We start from the raw sequence: 16712 nt of genomic DNA, 5'->3' as shown, positions 1-16712 counted from the left end.
ACTCCAGTGATCTTGAAGTAAAGTACACTCCAGTGACCCGACACATAGAGTACACTCCAGTGATCCTGAAGTAAAGTACACTCCAGGGAGCAGACACATAGAGTACACTCCAGTGATCTTGAAGTAAAGTACACTCCAGTGAGCCGACACATAAAGTACACTCCAGTGATCCTGAAGTAGAGTACATTCCAGTGAGCAGACACATAGAGTACACTCCAGTGAGCCGACACATAGAGTACACTCCAGTGATCCCGAAGTAGAGTACACTCCAGTGAGCCGACACGTAGAGTACACTCAAGTGAGCCAACACATAGAGTATATTCCAGTGATCCGACACATAGAGGACACTACAGTGATCCCGAAGTAGAGTACACTCCAGTGATCTTAAAGTAAAGTACACTCCAATGAGCCGACACATAGAGTACACTCCAGTGATCCCGAAGTAGAGTAAACTCCAGTGAGCAGACACATAGAATACACTCCAGTGATCCCGAAGTAGAGTACTCTCCAGTGAGCCGACACATAGAGTACACTCCAGTGATCCTGAAGTAGAGTAAACTCCAGTGAGCAGACACATAGAGTACGCTCCAGTGATCCTGAAGTAAAGTACACTCCAGGGAGCAGACACATAGAGTACACTCCAGTGATCCTGAAGTAGAGTACACTCCAGTGAGTCGACAATTAGAGTACACTCCAGTAATCCCGAAGTAGAATACACTCCAGTGAGCCGACACATAGAGTACACTCCAGTGATCCTGAAGTAGAGTACACTCCAGTGATCCTGAAGTAGAGTACATTCCAGTGAACCGACACATAGAGTACACTCCAGTGAAGCTGAAGTAGATTATACTCCAGTGATCCCGAAGAAGAGTACACTCCAGTGATCCCGAAGAAGAGTACACTCCAGTGATCCCGAAGTAGAGTACATTCCAGTGAGCAAACATGTAGAGTACACTCCAGTGATCCCGAAGTAGAGTACACTCCAGTGAGCCGACACATAGAGTACACTCCAATGAGCCGACACATAGAGTACACTCCAGTGATCCCAAAGTAGAGTACACTCCAATGAGTCGACACATAAAGTACACTCCAGTGATCCCGTAGTAGAGTACACTCCAGTGAGCCGACACGTAGAGTACACTCAAGTGAGCCAACACATAGAGTATATTCCAGTGATCCGACACATAGAGTAGACTCCAGTGATCCCGAAGTAGAGTACACTCCAGTGATCCTGAAGTAAAGTACACTCCAGTGACCCGACACATAGAGTACACTCAAGTGAGCCAACACATAGAGTATATTCCAGTGATCCGACACATAGAGGACACTCCAGTGATCCCGAAGTAGAGTACACTGCAGTGATCTTAAAGTAAAGTACACTCCAATGAGCCCACACATAGAGTACACTCCAGTGATCCCGAAGTAGAGTAAACTCCAGTGAGCAGACACATAGAATACACTCCAGTGATCCCGAAGTAGAGTACTCTCCAGTGAGCCGGCACATAGAGTACACTCCAGTGATCCTGAAGTAGAGTAAACTCCAGTGAGCAGACACATAGAGTACGCTCCAGTGATCCTGAAGTAAAGTACACTCCAGGGAGCAGACACATCGAGTACACTCCAGTGATCCTGAAGTAAAGTACACTCCAGTGACCCGACACATAGAGTACACTCCAGTGATCCTGAAGTAAAGTACACTCCAGTGAGTCGACAATTAGAGTACACTCCAGTAATCCCGAAGTAGAATACACTCCAGTGAGCCGACACGTAGAGTACACTCCAGTGAGTCGACAATTAGAGTACACTCCAGTAATCCCGAAGTAGAATACACTCCAGTGAGCCGACACGTAGAGTACACTCCAGTGATCCTGAAGTAGAGTACACTCCAGTGATCCTGAAGTAGAGTACATTCCAGTGAGCCGACACATAGAGTACACTCCAGTGATGCTGAAGTAGATTATACTCCAGTGATCCCGAAGAAGAGTACACTCCAGTGATCCCGAAGAAGAGTACACTCCAGTGATCCCGAAGTAGAGTACATTCCAGTGAGCAAACATGTAGAGTACACTTCAGTGATCCCGAAGTAGAGTACACTCCAGTGAGCAAACACATAGAGTACACTCCAGTGATCCCGAAGTGGAGTACACTCCAGTGAGCCGACTCATAGAGTACAATCCAGTGATCCTGAAGTAGAGTACACTCCAGTGATCCTGAAGTAGAGCACACTCAAGTGAGCCGACACATAGAGTACGCTCCAGTGATCCCGAAGTAGATTACACTCCAGTGAGCCGACACGTAGAGTACACTCCCGTGAGCAAACACATAGAGTACTCTCCCGTGAGCCGACACGTAGAGTACACTCCAGTGAGCCGACACATAGAGTACACTCCCGTGAGCAAACACCTAGAGTACTCTCCCGTGAGCCGACACATAGAGTACACTCCAGTGAGCCGACACGTAGAGTACACTCCAGTGATCCCGAAGTAGAGTACACTCCAGTGAGCCGACACGTAGAGTACACTCCAGTGATCCTGAAGTAGAGTACGCTCCAGTGAGCCGACACGTAGAGTACACTCCAGTGATCCCGAAGTAGAGTACACTCCAGTGAGCCGACACGTAGAGTACACTCCAGTGATCCCGAAGTAGAGTACGCTCCAGTGAACCGACACGTAGAGTACACTCCAGTGATCCTGAAGTAGAGTACACTCCAGTGATCCTGAAGTAGAGCACACTCAAGTGAGCCGACACATAGAGTACACTCCAGTGTTCCCGAAGTAGATTACACTCCAGTGAGCCGACACGTAGAGTACACTCCCGTGAGCAAACACATAGAGTACTCTCCCGTGAGCCGACACGTAGAGTACACTCCAGTGATCCTGAAGTAGAGTACACTCCAGTGATCTTGAAGTAAAGTACACTCCAGTGAGCTGACACATAGAGTACACCCCAGTGATCCCGAAATAGAGTGCACTCGAGTGAGCCGACACTCAAAAGATGGACAGTGTGCTGTATATTGAATATCTTTTGGACTTTGTTTAAAAACAACTTAATGAAATTGACCATAACTGACATGATCGATTCATTACATTCAACCACTCTCCGAAATTAATGGAGGAAATACAGATCATTCATTCTAAAATATACACATAAGTATGACATGTTCCAATAACCACATGAATTTGCAGTTATTGCCAAATGTAAAATATAGCACAGAGTGAATATTTAACAAAGTAAACATAGTAACGAATAAACGGTGCATTTATTAATCAGACTCAGGGTGATGTGAGTGGCTGTCGTCCGTGTTATACCTATTATACCTACTTCGGGTAATCTTATATTCTTATTTAAATGGCGATAAAGTTATTGCGAACTCCATTGAGTCTTTTTCCCCACGGAATTGCAGAATTTAGTGGCAGAGGCATTGATGATGAACGTGTTTATGAGTGAAGTTAAGAATGAAGAAGGATAGCTGACAAGCTAGTATGCCACTGTTTGTAAATGTGGTGCATGTAATCTGCTAAGCGTGGGTGATAAACAAAGCTGAAGGTTTTAATGCGTTACATGTGTTTGTCTAACTCTATCTGACCAACACAATAAGAGATACTTGTCCTGGATTATGTCTGAAGATCATTATCAATTTGACCCTTGGCCGGTTTAACACAACTGAACACAACCGTTAGTTTGTAATAATGCTTTATTTCAGTTTCTCACTATACCCAATCCTTAATATGCCGCATGTAACGTTATGAAATTTTGTTAAATTTTGTCCATTTGTCTTCATGTTAATATAATGTACTGACATTAGTGTCAGCTGCGTCATGCCCCCGATTGCCGGACTCACATATTCCCAATTCTACAACAAGTACTTGAAATTTGATTGGACAATCAATAGAATCACAATAAAATTAGACAGAATAAATTTGGATTGAAAAAAATGCGTCTGATTTTATGACCGCTTCACTGCGCATTTATACAACCTACAGCAATTTCGGCTGTCGCACTACTTCACTGACTCGTCGGCCGATACCAAAAGTACTGTTCTTCCAGAGGGTTCAGATTCGACAAGTATCTTCCACTGTTGACAGTGTTGGCTGTCTGACTGACTGACTGACTGTATCCAGTGCGTTCAGCAGTGTTGTCTGTCTGTCTGACTGACTGACTGTATCCAGTGCGTTCAGCAGTGTTGTCTGTCTGACTGACTGACTTTATCCAGTGCGTTCAGCAGTGCTGTCTGTCTGACTGACTGTATCCGATGCGTTCAGCAGTCTTGTCTGTCTGACTGATTGACTAACTGGCTGTATCTAGTGCGTTCAGCAATGTTGGCTGTCTGTCTGACTGACTGTATCTAGTGCGTTCAGCAGTGTTGTCTATCTGTCTGTCTGTCTGACTGACTGACTGACTGTATCCAGTGCGTTCAGCAGTGTTGTCTGTCTGTCTGTCTGTCTGACTGAATGACTGACTGACTGTACCCAGTGCGTTCAGCAATGTTGGCTTTATAACTGACTAAATGTATCCAATGCGTTCAGCAATGTTGGCTTTATAACCGACTAAATGTATCCAATGTGTTCAGCAAAAAATAGCTTTTTAACTGACTAAATGTATCCAATGCCTTCAGCAATGTTGGCTTTATAACTGACTAAATGTATCCAATGTGTTCAGCAAAAAATAGCTTTTTAACCGACTAAATGTATCCAATGCCTTCAGCAATGTTGGCTGTGTAACTGACTAAATGTATCCAATGCGTTCAGCAATGTTGGCTGTATAACTGACTAAATGTATCCAATGCGTTCAGCAATGTTGGCTTTATAACTGACTAAATGTATCCAATGCGTTCAGCAATGTTGGCTGTATAACTGACTTAATGTATCCAATGCCTTCAGCAATGTTGGCTGTATAACTGACTAATTGTATCCAATGCCTTCAGCAATGTTGGCTTTATAACTGACTAAATGTATCCAATGCGTTCAGCAATGTTGGCTGTATAACTGACTAAATGTATCCAATGCGTTCAGCAATGTTGGCTGTGTAACTGACTAAATGTATCCAATGCGTTCAGCAATGTTGGCTGTATAACTGACTGAATGTATCCAATGCCTTCAGCAATGTTGGCTGTGTAACTGACTAAATGTATCCAATGCGTTCAGCAATGTTGGCTGTATAACTGACTAAATGTATCCAATGCGTTCAGCAATGTTGGCTGTATAACTGACTAAATGTATCCAATGTCTTCAGCAATGTTGGCTGTATAACTGACAAAATGTATCCAATACGTTCAGCAATGTTGGCTGTATTACTGACTAAATGTATCCAATGCGATCAGCAATGTTGCTTTATAACTGACTAAATGTATCCAATGTCTTCAGCAATGTTGGCTGTATAACTGACTAAATGTATCCAATGCCTTCAGCAATGTTGGCTGTGTAACTGACTAAATGTATCCAATGTCTTCAGCAATGTTGGCTGTGTAACTGACTAAATGTATCCAATGTCTTCAGCAATGTTGGCTGTGTAACTGACTAAATGTATCCAATGCGTTCAGCAATGTTGGCTGTATAACTGACTAAATGTATCCAATGTCTTCAGCAATGTTGGCTGTATAACTGACTAAATGTATCCAATGTCTTCAGCAATGTTGGCTGTATAACTGACTAAATGTATCCAATGCGTTCAGCAATGTTGGCTGTATAACTGACTAAATGTATCCAATGCGTTCAGCAATGTTGGCTTTATAACTGACTAAATGTATCCAATGCGTTCAGCAATGTTGGCTGTATAACTGACTAAATGTATCCAGTGCGTTCAGCAATGTTGGCTGTATAACTGACTAAATGTATCCAATGCGTTCAGCAATGTTGGCTGTATAACTGACTAAATGTATCCAATGCGTTCAGCAATGTTGGCTTTATAACTGACTAAATGTATCCAATGTCTTCAGCAATGTTGGCTGTATAACTGACTAAATGTATCCAATGTCTTCAGCAATGTTGGCTGTATAACTGACTAAATGTATCCAATGCGTTCAGCAATGTTGGCTGTATAACTGACTAAATGTATCCAATGCGTTCAGCAATGTTGGCTTTATAACTGACTAAATGTATCCAATGCGTTCAGCAATGTTGGCTGTATAACTGACTAAATGTATCCAGTGCGTTCAGCAATGTTGGCTGTATAACTGACTAAATGTATCCAATGCGTTCAGCAATGTTGGCTGTATAACTGACTAAATGTATCCAATGCCTTCAGCAATGTTGGCTTTATAACTGACTAAATGTATCCAATGCGTTCAGCAATGTTGGCTGTATAATTGACTAAATGTATCCAATGCCTTCAGCAATGTTGGCTGTATAACTGACTAAATGTATCCAATGCGTTCAGCAATGTTGGCTGTATAACTGACTAAATGTATCCAATGCCTTCAGCAATGTTGGCTGTATAACTGACTAAATGTATCCAATGCCTTCAGCAATGTTGGCTGTATAACTGACTAAATGTATCCAATGCCTTCAGCAATGTTGGCTTTATAACTGACTAAATGTATCCAATGCGTTCAGCAATGTTGGCTGTATACCTGACTAAATGTATCCAATGCCTTCAGCAATGTTGGCTGTATAACTGACTAAATGCATCCAATGCCTTCAGCAATGTTGGCTTTATAACTGACTAAACGTATCCAATGCGTTCAGCAATGTTGGCTTTATAACTGACTGAATGTATCCAATGCTATCAGCAATGATGATTCAGTCAAGATTTAATTATCATAAACGTGCTCGGAAAAGAACATCAAAAGGTATCATAAAGATATCGAACAGAATCCAAAAAATATATATTTGTCGTTGAACATAAGAAAATTCCATTCGTAGTTTCACCATATGTATCCAAAACTTCAACATGTTTTGATTAAAATACTTAGCAAATGTGACATAATCGTTTTATAAAACTTTTTATTCTAGTTGGCGACGATTCAAGGACAGGCAGGTAAAGGTCGCGGTGTGCATCAGTCCAGCTGATCGATTGGGCGGAGCCAGATGTCGTCGATCTGCCAACAGAAGCACATTATATATGCAGTAGCCATTGACTCAGTGGGCATGTAGTATTGCAAGATCAGGAACTACACGATCGATACTAGTATAACATAACTTTAAAAAAGTCCATGTGCCACCATCTCAGGCAGCCAGTGAGTGAGTCTATTCCATGGATGCACAAGGACACCCAAATACAATGTTTCAACTCAAGCAGATTTTCTCCGCAGAACGATGGTGTCATGATAATGTTAATTTATGTAAATTATACTGCAGTAGTATTACGTCTTGAGTCCTATGGCGTACCTGTGCCCGTGGAGAAGAGCTGAGAGCGTAGATGACGGCGTCCACAATATCTGACGGCTGCAGGCACTGCAACATTCCAGTGCATTCGGACATGAATCAATATCAATGCATCTTTTAAAAGGGTTGCGATTTTACCAAGATTTAAATATCCGAAAATCAGTTACTCAGGCCATTTAAGGTGGCATCTTAAGTGATCTGTTTTACTTGAATCGTAGTGCAAAAGGCAGATATGACAGAAATGTGGTTTCTGAGCCATAATTGATATATTTAACAGCATAGTAGGAAGGACACCTACATTGACATTCAATGTAACAACTTACAGTGGACGAGCCATAGATTTCCTTAGCCTTAGCATCGTCTTTTAACATTCTGTTCAGGAATTCCGTCTCCACATCACCGGGGCTAATTGACTGTAAAGTAGCAGTATTCATGATCACGGAAATAAGATTCTTGACACAAGGTCAGTTAGAAAGTAAGATACTTGACACAAGGTTAGTTAGGACAATAGGATACTTGAGACAAGGTCAGTTAGGAAAATAAGATTCTTAACACAAGGTCACTTAGGAAAATATATTCTTGACACAAGGTCACTTAGGAAAATAAGATTCTTGACACAAGGTCAGATAGGAAAATATGATTCTTGACACAAGGTTAGATAGGAAAATAAGATTCTTGACACCAGGTCAGTTAGGAAAGTAAGATACTTGAGACAAGGTCAGTTAGGAAAATAACATTCTTGACACAAGGTCAGATAGGAAAATAACATTCTTGACACAAGGTCAGTTAGTGAGTTAGGTAACTTCACTGCATTATTACAGGGGTACTTTTGTAGGTTACTCGTAGCTCTATGATAGGATATGTCTGTACACATGGGTGCGTGGATAACTTATTATTTGTCGTCTGCATCATGCAATCAGTTGACAGTCGGTCTATCTCAGTGGAACGATGACACTGAGGTGCCAATACCAACATTAAGGAAATCCATTGTGATCATGGATGGATATCATGTACATACCGTCACCTTGGCAGCCACTTTATCTTCCCTGAACTCAAACCTCATCCCATGCTGTATGGCAGTGACGGCGTGTTTGGTGGCAGCGTAGAAGTGGTTGCTTTTGCTGAGCTGGATTCTGTGGCCAGACATGCTGAAACAGTGTATAATGTAGAGGTGAAATTCGATGCTACTCGTCTACGTAGAAATATGACCAACACTTCACTGAGAGAAAGTACACTTTATGAGGAACCACTTTCAGTCATCCCCAATGACACTATTGTTTCCCCCAAATCGCAATTGACAGACCCTGTGTCTTGTCAAAGAAGATGGTGTCTCATCGAGTGATCTTCGTTTATATTGTCATGAGCATAGCAGCAGTATGCTAGCAGGATGTGCAGCTGTGTGGTAACGCCCGCAGGTTGAGTTGGAACTCACCTCACGTATGCCTGCGCTGAAAAGCTCATTCATCGTTGTGCTTTAAATGTCAGAGTGAGTGTTAGGCTCTCTTCGTATGTGTTGTTTTATTGTGTAAAATATTCCGTGACAGTGTTGTCCTTCATTCTGCCCCAAAGCTACTTCCCTCGAGACAGCACGGTTTCAGTGTAATTAAAGGGTTGAAACTGATGAGGCTATTTGAATAACGTGTCATATAACTGAGCAATGAATTAATGTATCTTTTCACCTGTTGATAAGGATGAAGTGGCCATCATTGACACCTCGTTCCCTCTGAGATTTATAGGCTTCTCGGGAACAGATACATAGTGCCAGCACATTCACCTGGAGAACACAAGAACAGATACACAGTTCCAGCACATTCACCTGGAGAACACAAGAACATATACATAGTGCCAGCACATTCACCTGGAGAACACAAGAACAGATACATAATGCCAGCACATTCACCTGGAGAACACAAGAACAGATACATAATGCCAGCACATTCACCTGGAGAACACAAGAACAGATACATAGTGCCAGCACATTCACCTGGAGAACACAAGAACAGATACATAATGCCAGGACATTCACCTGGAGAACACAAGAACAGATACATAGTGCCAGCACATTCACCTGGAGGACATAAGAACAGATACATAATGCCAGCACATTCACCTGGAGAACACAAGAACAGATACATAGTGCCAGCACATTCACCTGGTGAACACAAGCACAGATACATAATGCCATCATATTCACCTGGAGAACACAAGAACAGATACATAGTGCCAGCACATTCACCTGGAGAACACAAGAACAGATACATAATGCTAGCACATTCACCTGGAGAACACAAGAACAGATACATAATGCCAGCACATTCACCTGGAGAACACAAGAACAGATACATAATGCCAGCACATTCACCTGGAGAACACAAGAACAGATACATAGTGCCAGCACATTCACCTGGAGAACACAAGAACAGATACATAATGCCAGCACATTCACCTGGAGAACACAAGAACAGATGCATAATGCCAGCACATTCACCTGGAGGACACAAGAACAGATACATAATGCCAGCACATTCACCTGGAGGACATAAGAACAGATACATAGTGCCAGCACATTCACCTGGAGGACACAAGAACAGATACATAATGCCAGCACATTCACCTGGAGGACATAAGAACAGATACATAGTGCCAGCACATTCACCTGGTGAACACAAGCACAGATACATAATGCCAGCACATTCACCTGGAGGACATAAGAACAGATACATACTGCCAGCACATTCACCTGGAGAACACAAGAACAGATACATACTGCCAGCACATTCACCTGGAGAACACAAGAACAGATACATACTGCCAGCACATTCACCTGGAGAACACAAGAACAGATACATAGTGCCAGCACATTCACCTGGAGAACACAAGAACAGATACATAGTGCCAGCACATTCACCTGGAGAACACAAGAACAGATACATAGTGCCAGCACATTCACCTGGAGAACACAAGAACAGATACATAATGCCAGCACATTCACCTGGAGAACACAAGAACAGATACATAGTGCCGGCACATTCACCTGGAGAACACAAGAACAGATACATAGTGCCAGCACATTCACCTGGAGAACACAAGAACAGATACACAGTTCCGGCACATTCACCTGTAGGACACAAGAACAGACACACAGATATCAATGTAGAGCAGGTATACAGAGGACCAACTCGGAGGACACTTATTATGCTTCGCAATTCCTCACACCAGAGTTACATATCTGTCCCAAACCATTTAACACTGAATTTGTTTATTTTTTAAATTCTATATCATTCTTCATATTTTTGTTATTGTGTCACTGTTGATCTTGTCCGTTTTTCCTTCCTTTCTTTAAAAGTACACGAAGCACAAACTATTGATAAAATATCTCACACTAGTTGAATCATTACACACGTCTCAAACTGATTCTCCTAAACATGTATCTCAATGCGTGTGTTCGTATCGTTCGGGAAATACAATATTAGTACATGGATACAAAAATACAATTTTAATACAAAGGAGATATGCCACTCCTCGTAGGTGTGTACGTACATCCAACATTTCCCGCCACTGGCTTGAGTTGCCCTCCATCAGCGAGGTATCGTGCCCCAACCCGGCGTTGTTAACACACACGTCCACCCCTCCAAGGTCAGGGTCAGATTTAATGCTTTGGAACATTGCCAAGATGTCCTCCTCCTGTCTGACGTCACATTTCACTGGTTTCAGTGATCCTGGCTCGTCTTTCAGCTCGTCGGCGATTTTCTACAACACGAATATATGAAAGCATAGTATAGTATGATATACATGTAGTGCATACACTCTTTGCCATGCCATCAACACTGCGGGAATGTATATCCACCGGTGTTAACTTTATGACGGACATGGCTATAAATAGCATCATAGGTGTTTGCTGATAACATAATTTAGGAATAGAGATGAGAAGTCAATCTAGGACATTACCTGGATTCGCTCTACATTACGGGCACATCCAACTACTTTCATCCCACTCTTGACCAGTGATCGGGTGATTGCGGCTCCGATCCCCGCCGAAGCCCCAGTCACCAACGCAACACGACCCGCCCAACGTTCCATCACTGCTGCACGAGATCAGCTGAACGCCACACACTTCCACTTGGTAATATAGTCTAAGGTGTTATCAGCCAGCCCAGCAGTGACACAGTGAACATGCTTAGGCAAGTACTGCGTATGTCAGTTCGGTATGCGATCGTGCATCCCTTGATTATATAAAACGTGCTGTCGAAGCGAGATGAAAAGACCTTTTACTGCACTTTGAATGATGAACGTAAAGACGAAAACAGGAATGATCTAGTTTGTTGCCCAACCAGCGTATGCAAGTGTCGATCTCACGTTGTTAGGTATATTAAAACTATGTGACCACTCCTTGATTCTCATAATGCTACATGCTTGTTCTGGCACACCGTGCTCCTGACCACTAAGTCGGGCTTTGGGAAGCTGGTAACGTCAGCCTGTTCACACAAGGCGTCTCACACGCGGGCTTGCCAGTTGATGGGGCCGCTTAGATTACCATTAAGTCCCCGAAACAAAAGTTTCCCAGAAACAAAGTTATCTTTAAATATATCTCGGAAAGAATAAGTGAAATCCAAATGAAGCCCAGACCAATGCTTAATTTCAGGGCTGAGACAATCTGGACGTGCCAAATCATTTAGACTTGAGTTGGATTAATTTTTCCGACTTTGAGACTCCGCGAGGATAACAACGCAATAATATCGTGTTCGATCCTATGCCTAAGACATGAAGAATTGGTCTTCAGCAACCCAGGGTTGTAGTAAGAGGCGACTAACAGGATCGGGTGGTCAGGCTCGCTGACTTGGTTGATGCATGTCATCGTATCACAATTGCGAAAATCGATGCTCATTATGTCAATCACTGGATTGTGTGGTCCAGACTCGATTATTTACAGACCACCGTCGTATTGCTGGATTTATTGTTCAGTGGCGTTCAACAACAAACAAACGTTATACTATAGTGTTCCCCCGCTACTTTATCGTGTTCCCCCTGTATGTAGCGAGGAGAGTCGAAAAGTAATGCGAGGGAACGGGGTACTAGCTAGGGGACGCTATAGGTACATTTTTGCCATGGTAGGAGCTTCCGTTCAGATGTTAAAACTTCTTTCGATACCTAAATAACATAAACTAAAAACAGAGAGTTACAAGTTATCTATTTCATTGGTTTCTTCAGTAGAAAGACCACAGGCCCATGTAAAGCAAGAGCTTCTAACACATATGTAGCACAGTTAATTACTCAAAGTAATAATCATTTTATTTGATTACATTAGGGTTGTTGAAATAGTATCGTGGTATACATTTCTTATGGAACTAAAATACGGACAAACTAGTAAGACATGGTTGTCATCTTCGATTTCCTGATGAGAAATACTGGGTTTGAGTGCATAATCCGTTCGTCGTTCGATACCATATCTCCTACCTATATTTACCATCAGTGGTAATTCACCAATTCCAAATAAGCATAAAAGACGTCTATATTCACGGAATGTTATTTCAGAAAAATAAAATTTAACAGCAAACACAGCGTTATGTTCCTTATGCATTGATCGCTAATTGATTGCTCCCATTTCCCCAGAATTTGGATGTATGGATATCTAGCGACCGAGGAAAGGAATTCTCGGATGTGTATGATGGTGCGGAAGATGAACTCCAGTCTCTCGAAGTTCCAGAATATGGGGCTTGTGTGTGTGTCGTTATTTATAAATTGTTGCACTGAAGGTAAAACTCAAATAAACTATCCGTCTGTCACTCTGTGATTAAGGGTATTACACAAGTGGACACTGTACACCAGCTACACTCATTGTGAATGTGTAACTCTCAAGTGGGACAAACATCAAGGGGAAATGAGTAGGATCAAATTAAAACCAAACATACTTACGCTGCAAAATTACCCTTTCAACAATTAGTCAATACACGTTTTTTGTATGTTTGTAACAACTTATAATTCAAGTGCAGTCCTTTTATATGCGACCGCCTCCGTGGTCTTGTGGTAGAGCGTCCGCCCGGAGAGCGGAAGGTCCAGGGTTCGATCCCGGGCCGCGTCATGCAAAAAGACGTTAAAAGATTGTACTTGTTGTTACCCTGTCTTGCGCTCGGCATTAAGGGGCTAAAACAAGGACTGGTCGGCTCGGAGTCAGTATACTGTGTCTGAGTGGGGTATTCATGTTAAACTGCGGCATGGTATCTCAGTGAGCTAGCACTATAAATCGGCATCAGTCCTGACTAGTACAAGCAGCCACACACACACACATACACGTGCATGCACGTCGCTATATAAGTGCAATAATCTTGGACGCGACGTTAAACCCAATTTCACCTCACCTCACCTTTTATATGCGCACAGGTACAATGTCATAAATCACAACTCACATGAAGCAGCACCCCCCCCCCCCCCCCCCCCCCCCCCTTTCAACAATTAGTCAATACACGTTTTTGTAGCTAGATTGATGAACAACTTATAATTCAAGTGCAGTCCTTTTATATGCGCACAGGTACAATGTCATAAATCACAACTCACATGAAGCAGCCCTCCCTCCCCCCCCCCCCCCCCCCAATGCCTTCAAACACTGCAAAGGTAGGTGCGTTGACGTCAACTTCTTCAATTTATATCATTCTAATTCACTTGTTCCTTTATTATGTATTTCTTTTCGAAACGTTCTGTAAATATGTTTCTATGTGCCCCTCTACGACAGTATAATATTAAAAGTTCAAAGACTGGATGAATTTCCTATAAAAGACAGCAGGGGTTAGTAGACTGGCACAACTGTAAAAGATGCAGACTGTGTGTGTTGCAGTGGTAGTCGTGGCCGTCCTTGCCGTCGTCTCTGGGACAACGTAAGTAGCGTGCGGAGTAGGTCATGTTAAATCATATGGCACCTCGCATTTAATAATACCCTTGATGCCACATTGATACTGTTTTGCTTCGAATTTATGTGGATTGGTATGTTTTACGATAGACAGACTCAGATATATTTTCCAAAGGGGAAATAATCCAGTCCCATGCTTGACAAAGAGCAGACTGAATTAATATATTTTGTGACAATGAATGGTTGATGTCCCCGTTACCCGACGGTGCTCATGATGTCACCCACTGGTTTAATGGCTCGGATTACAATTATACTGACTCCAATTTATTGTTTAAAAAACAGCTCTGGTTCTATGGGTGTTTCTCATTTGGACAAGGCGTAGAACAATTATAAAGCGCCAATGTACCAGTGTAGTTCATATACTCGTGCAACTCCACCTGCATGTACCTCGAGATGTGCCATCAGTTCGTGTGGCTTGAGTGGGGGTGAACATTGTCACTGTTCACTTTATACAAGGCTGTCGTGTGCCCTGCCGTGGAAGTGGCCGTGGAGTACTTGACAGTGACATAACACAGATAGAGAACTCTGTAGCTTTTACTTGGACCTTTATATCCCGTTAAAGTAGGTCACTAACCCTCTATCATATACACCACATTGAACTTATCTTGTCATTCACATATTGTTCAATTAACAGGTCAGCTTGTTTATCTGGGAACGACAACAAGCCAACAATGATGTATATATCACAGAATATGTCAAAGAAGTATATTGTTCTTCTACCATTGTGGAGGACATATCGTCCAACTTCCTCCAATCTTAGGATGCGAGTAAAGAGATCTGTCTGATCCGTTTCGAGAATACTTCTATTGCATCACTGCCCTGACCTTGTCACATACTGTAACATTAAGTTGGTTTTCATTTTCGACATTTTCAGAATCCAGCCTGAGCAAAATTTCGGTATGTTCAATGTTCAGTCCATTTACTCGCCAAAAGGTTCCACACGACAATAATGAATGAATAAGTAGTCCTTAATTCTTTATTAATGCCGATAGTTTGGTTAAGATGATAACAGCTGTGTAGATTCTATATTGCAGCATATCTCAGTTACCAACACTTGCTGATGTTTTTCATAAGCACATCAAAAGAAGCAATAACGTTATTATTCACAATGTCCACAAAAAAACTGAAAAGAAGTTCATCTCTAACAATTAAGAAATGGGTGGTTACCCACGTGACCTGATATTCGCAATGTTTGCAGTGTGGGGCAAATGGTCCTCGTGGAGCGAGAGTGTGGGGGAGTGCAGCGCTAGCTGTGGGGGAGGCTCGCAGACTGTGGTGAGAACCAGGAAGTGCCAGGGCGGTCTGTTCTGTAAGCCAATCAACGGGGGCAAGGAGACGTACACCCAGGCCTGTAACACCGACAGCTGTCATATACCGGGTATTCACATTCCAATCATTGTCCACGCCATGTGGTATAACTACGTTCATATCTTGTACATTGTCCGCTGCGTTTGCGTTGAGTCATAGAAAGACTAACGTTGTAATGGAAGGTAAAATGGAAGGTTGATACATGTTGAGAGGTAATACATATAGTAGTATGTTAACGATGGTAGTAATTGGTTGGTTGTCTGACTTATCACCTGCTTCTGTACTTCACAGTGAATGGAGGATGGGGTGAATGGGGTGAATGGACCGCCAGTGACGGCGGGGAGTGCTCAGCGTTTTGTGGAGGGGGCAAGGTCAAGCAGTCACGTGTCAGGTCATGTGACAACCCAGAACCTGAGAACGGCGGCGTTGACTGTGAAGGCGAGAGTGTGGAGCAAGCAGTAGCGGAGTGCAACACACAAGGATGTAGAGGTGAGATTCCTGTGGACAACTGCTGTTACTAACAGGCTGTTGGACAGTGAACAGTAAGCGTTGGCTATTGTGATGACCCATGTCAGATATACGTGTTGTGTGTTACAGGTTACTGCCCGGACAGACGTGTGAAGTTCTTTCCCCATCCTACCAACAGAGGTCGCTACTACCAGTGTGGGAACTACATTGCGTACCTCATGAAGTGTCCTAAGGGTCTTGTCTGGGACGACAGCATCTGGACATGCAACTTCGACAACTGAGACGTCACATTACACGTCCCGCTAACATCATGTCACATGCGCATGTACATTCCGTAATAAAATAAACATTCCTGTCAAAAGATGTGTGAGATTTGTTGCCTGATTTAGTCAAACACGATTAGCGGACACGACTAGCGGACACGACCAACATTAGATGTGTTGCTTGAAGCCACTACGGAATCACGGTGATACTATCCAATACCTGCTCACACCATCTCGGCAGACTGTAGGGGCTGTACTGTCCAAGAGCAGTGTACACAACCCCACCTGCGCTCGCACACACACACACACACACACACACACACACACACACACACACACACACACACACACACACACACACACACACACACACGTGGATACTCTTTTGCAACATGCCATAACGCTGGTTGTGTGACTGAGATTTCCATAATGTTAAGCTGACTGTATTTT

The 16712-nt window shown here is 42.8% G+C and overlaps 2 protein-coding genes across 2 annotated transcripts; one reads left to right on the top strand and one right to left on the bottom strand.

Annotated features, from left to right (window-relative positions):
• Nucleotides 1–6923: 6923 nt before the first annotated feature.
• On the bottom strand, nt 6924–11564 carry LOC124113772 (dehydrogenase/reductase SDR family member 11-like). Its single transcript, XM_046474290.2, has 7 exons — nt 11271–11564; nt 10863–11072; nt 9002–9096; nt 8341–8470; nt 7646–7735; nt 7326–7391; nt 6924–7036 (listed from the first exon to the last, which is right to left on the bottom strand). Exons 1-7 carry the CDS (start codon nt 11400–11402, stop codon nt 6995–6997), a joined length of 765 nt encoding a protein of 254 aa, XP_046330246.2. The 5' UTR covers nt 11403–11564; the 3' UTR covers nt 6924–6994.
• Nucleotides 11565–14104: 2540 nt separating this feature from the next.
• Nucleotides 14105–16360, top strand: LOC124113775 (netrin receptor UNC5D-like). The gene is made up of 5 exons (XM_046474291.2): nt 14105–14191; nt 15098–15120; nt 15422–15601; nt 15823–16020; nt 16129–16360. The coding sequence occupies exons 1-5, from the start codon at nt 14130–14132 to the stop codon at nt 16278–16280; spliced, it is 615 nt and encodes a 204-aa protein (XP_046330247.1). The 5' UTR covers nt 14105–14129; the 3' UTR covers nt 16281–16360.
• The last annotated feature ends 352 nt before the right edge of the window (nt 16361–16712 follow it).

Source organism: Haliotis rufescens, unplaced genomic scaffold (genome assembly GCF_023055435.1).
Source record: "Haliotis rufescens isolate VD_foot unplaced genomic scaffold, xgHalRufe1.0.p SCAF_8, whole genome shotgun sequence".
Classification (NCBI taxonomy): Eukaryota; Metazoa; Mollusca; class Gastropoda; order Lepetellida; family Haliotidae; genus Haliotis; species Haliotis rufescens.
This window is presented reverse-complemented; position numbering and strand designations above follow the sequence as displayed.

Bases quoted from the DNA above. Each gene is read 5' to 3' on its own strand.
- LOC124113772 (XM_046474290.2), bottom strand. From the start codon at position 11,402: ATGGAACGTTGGGCGGGTCGTGTTGCGTTGGTGACTGGGGCTTCGGCG. The intron at 8,471-9,001 runs GTGAAAAGATAC...ACACTGTTTCAG, and splicing joins CACTTCATCCTTATCAACAG to CATGTCTGGCCACAGAATCC. The intron at 7,736-8,340 runs GTATGTACATGA...GCTACTTTACAG, and splicing joins AAGTGGCTGCCAAGGTGACG to TCAATTAGCCCCGGTGATGT.
- LOC124113775 (XM_046474291.2), top strand. From the start codon at position 14,130: ATGCAGACTGTGTGTGTTGCAGTGGTAGTCGTGGCCGTCCTTGCCGTC. The intron at 14,192-15,097 runs GTAAGTAGCGTG...CGACATTTTCAG, and splicing joins GCCGTCGTCTCTGGGACAAC to AATCCAGCCTGAGCAAAATT. The intron at 16,021-16,128 runs GTGAGATTCCTG...TGTGTGTTACAG, and splicing joins CAACACACAAGGATGTAGAG to GTTACTGCCCGGACAGACGT.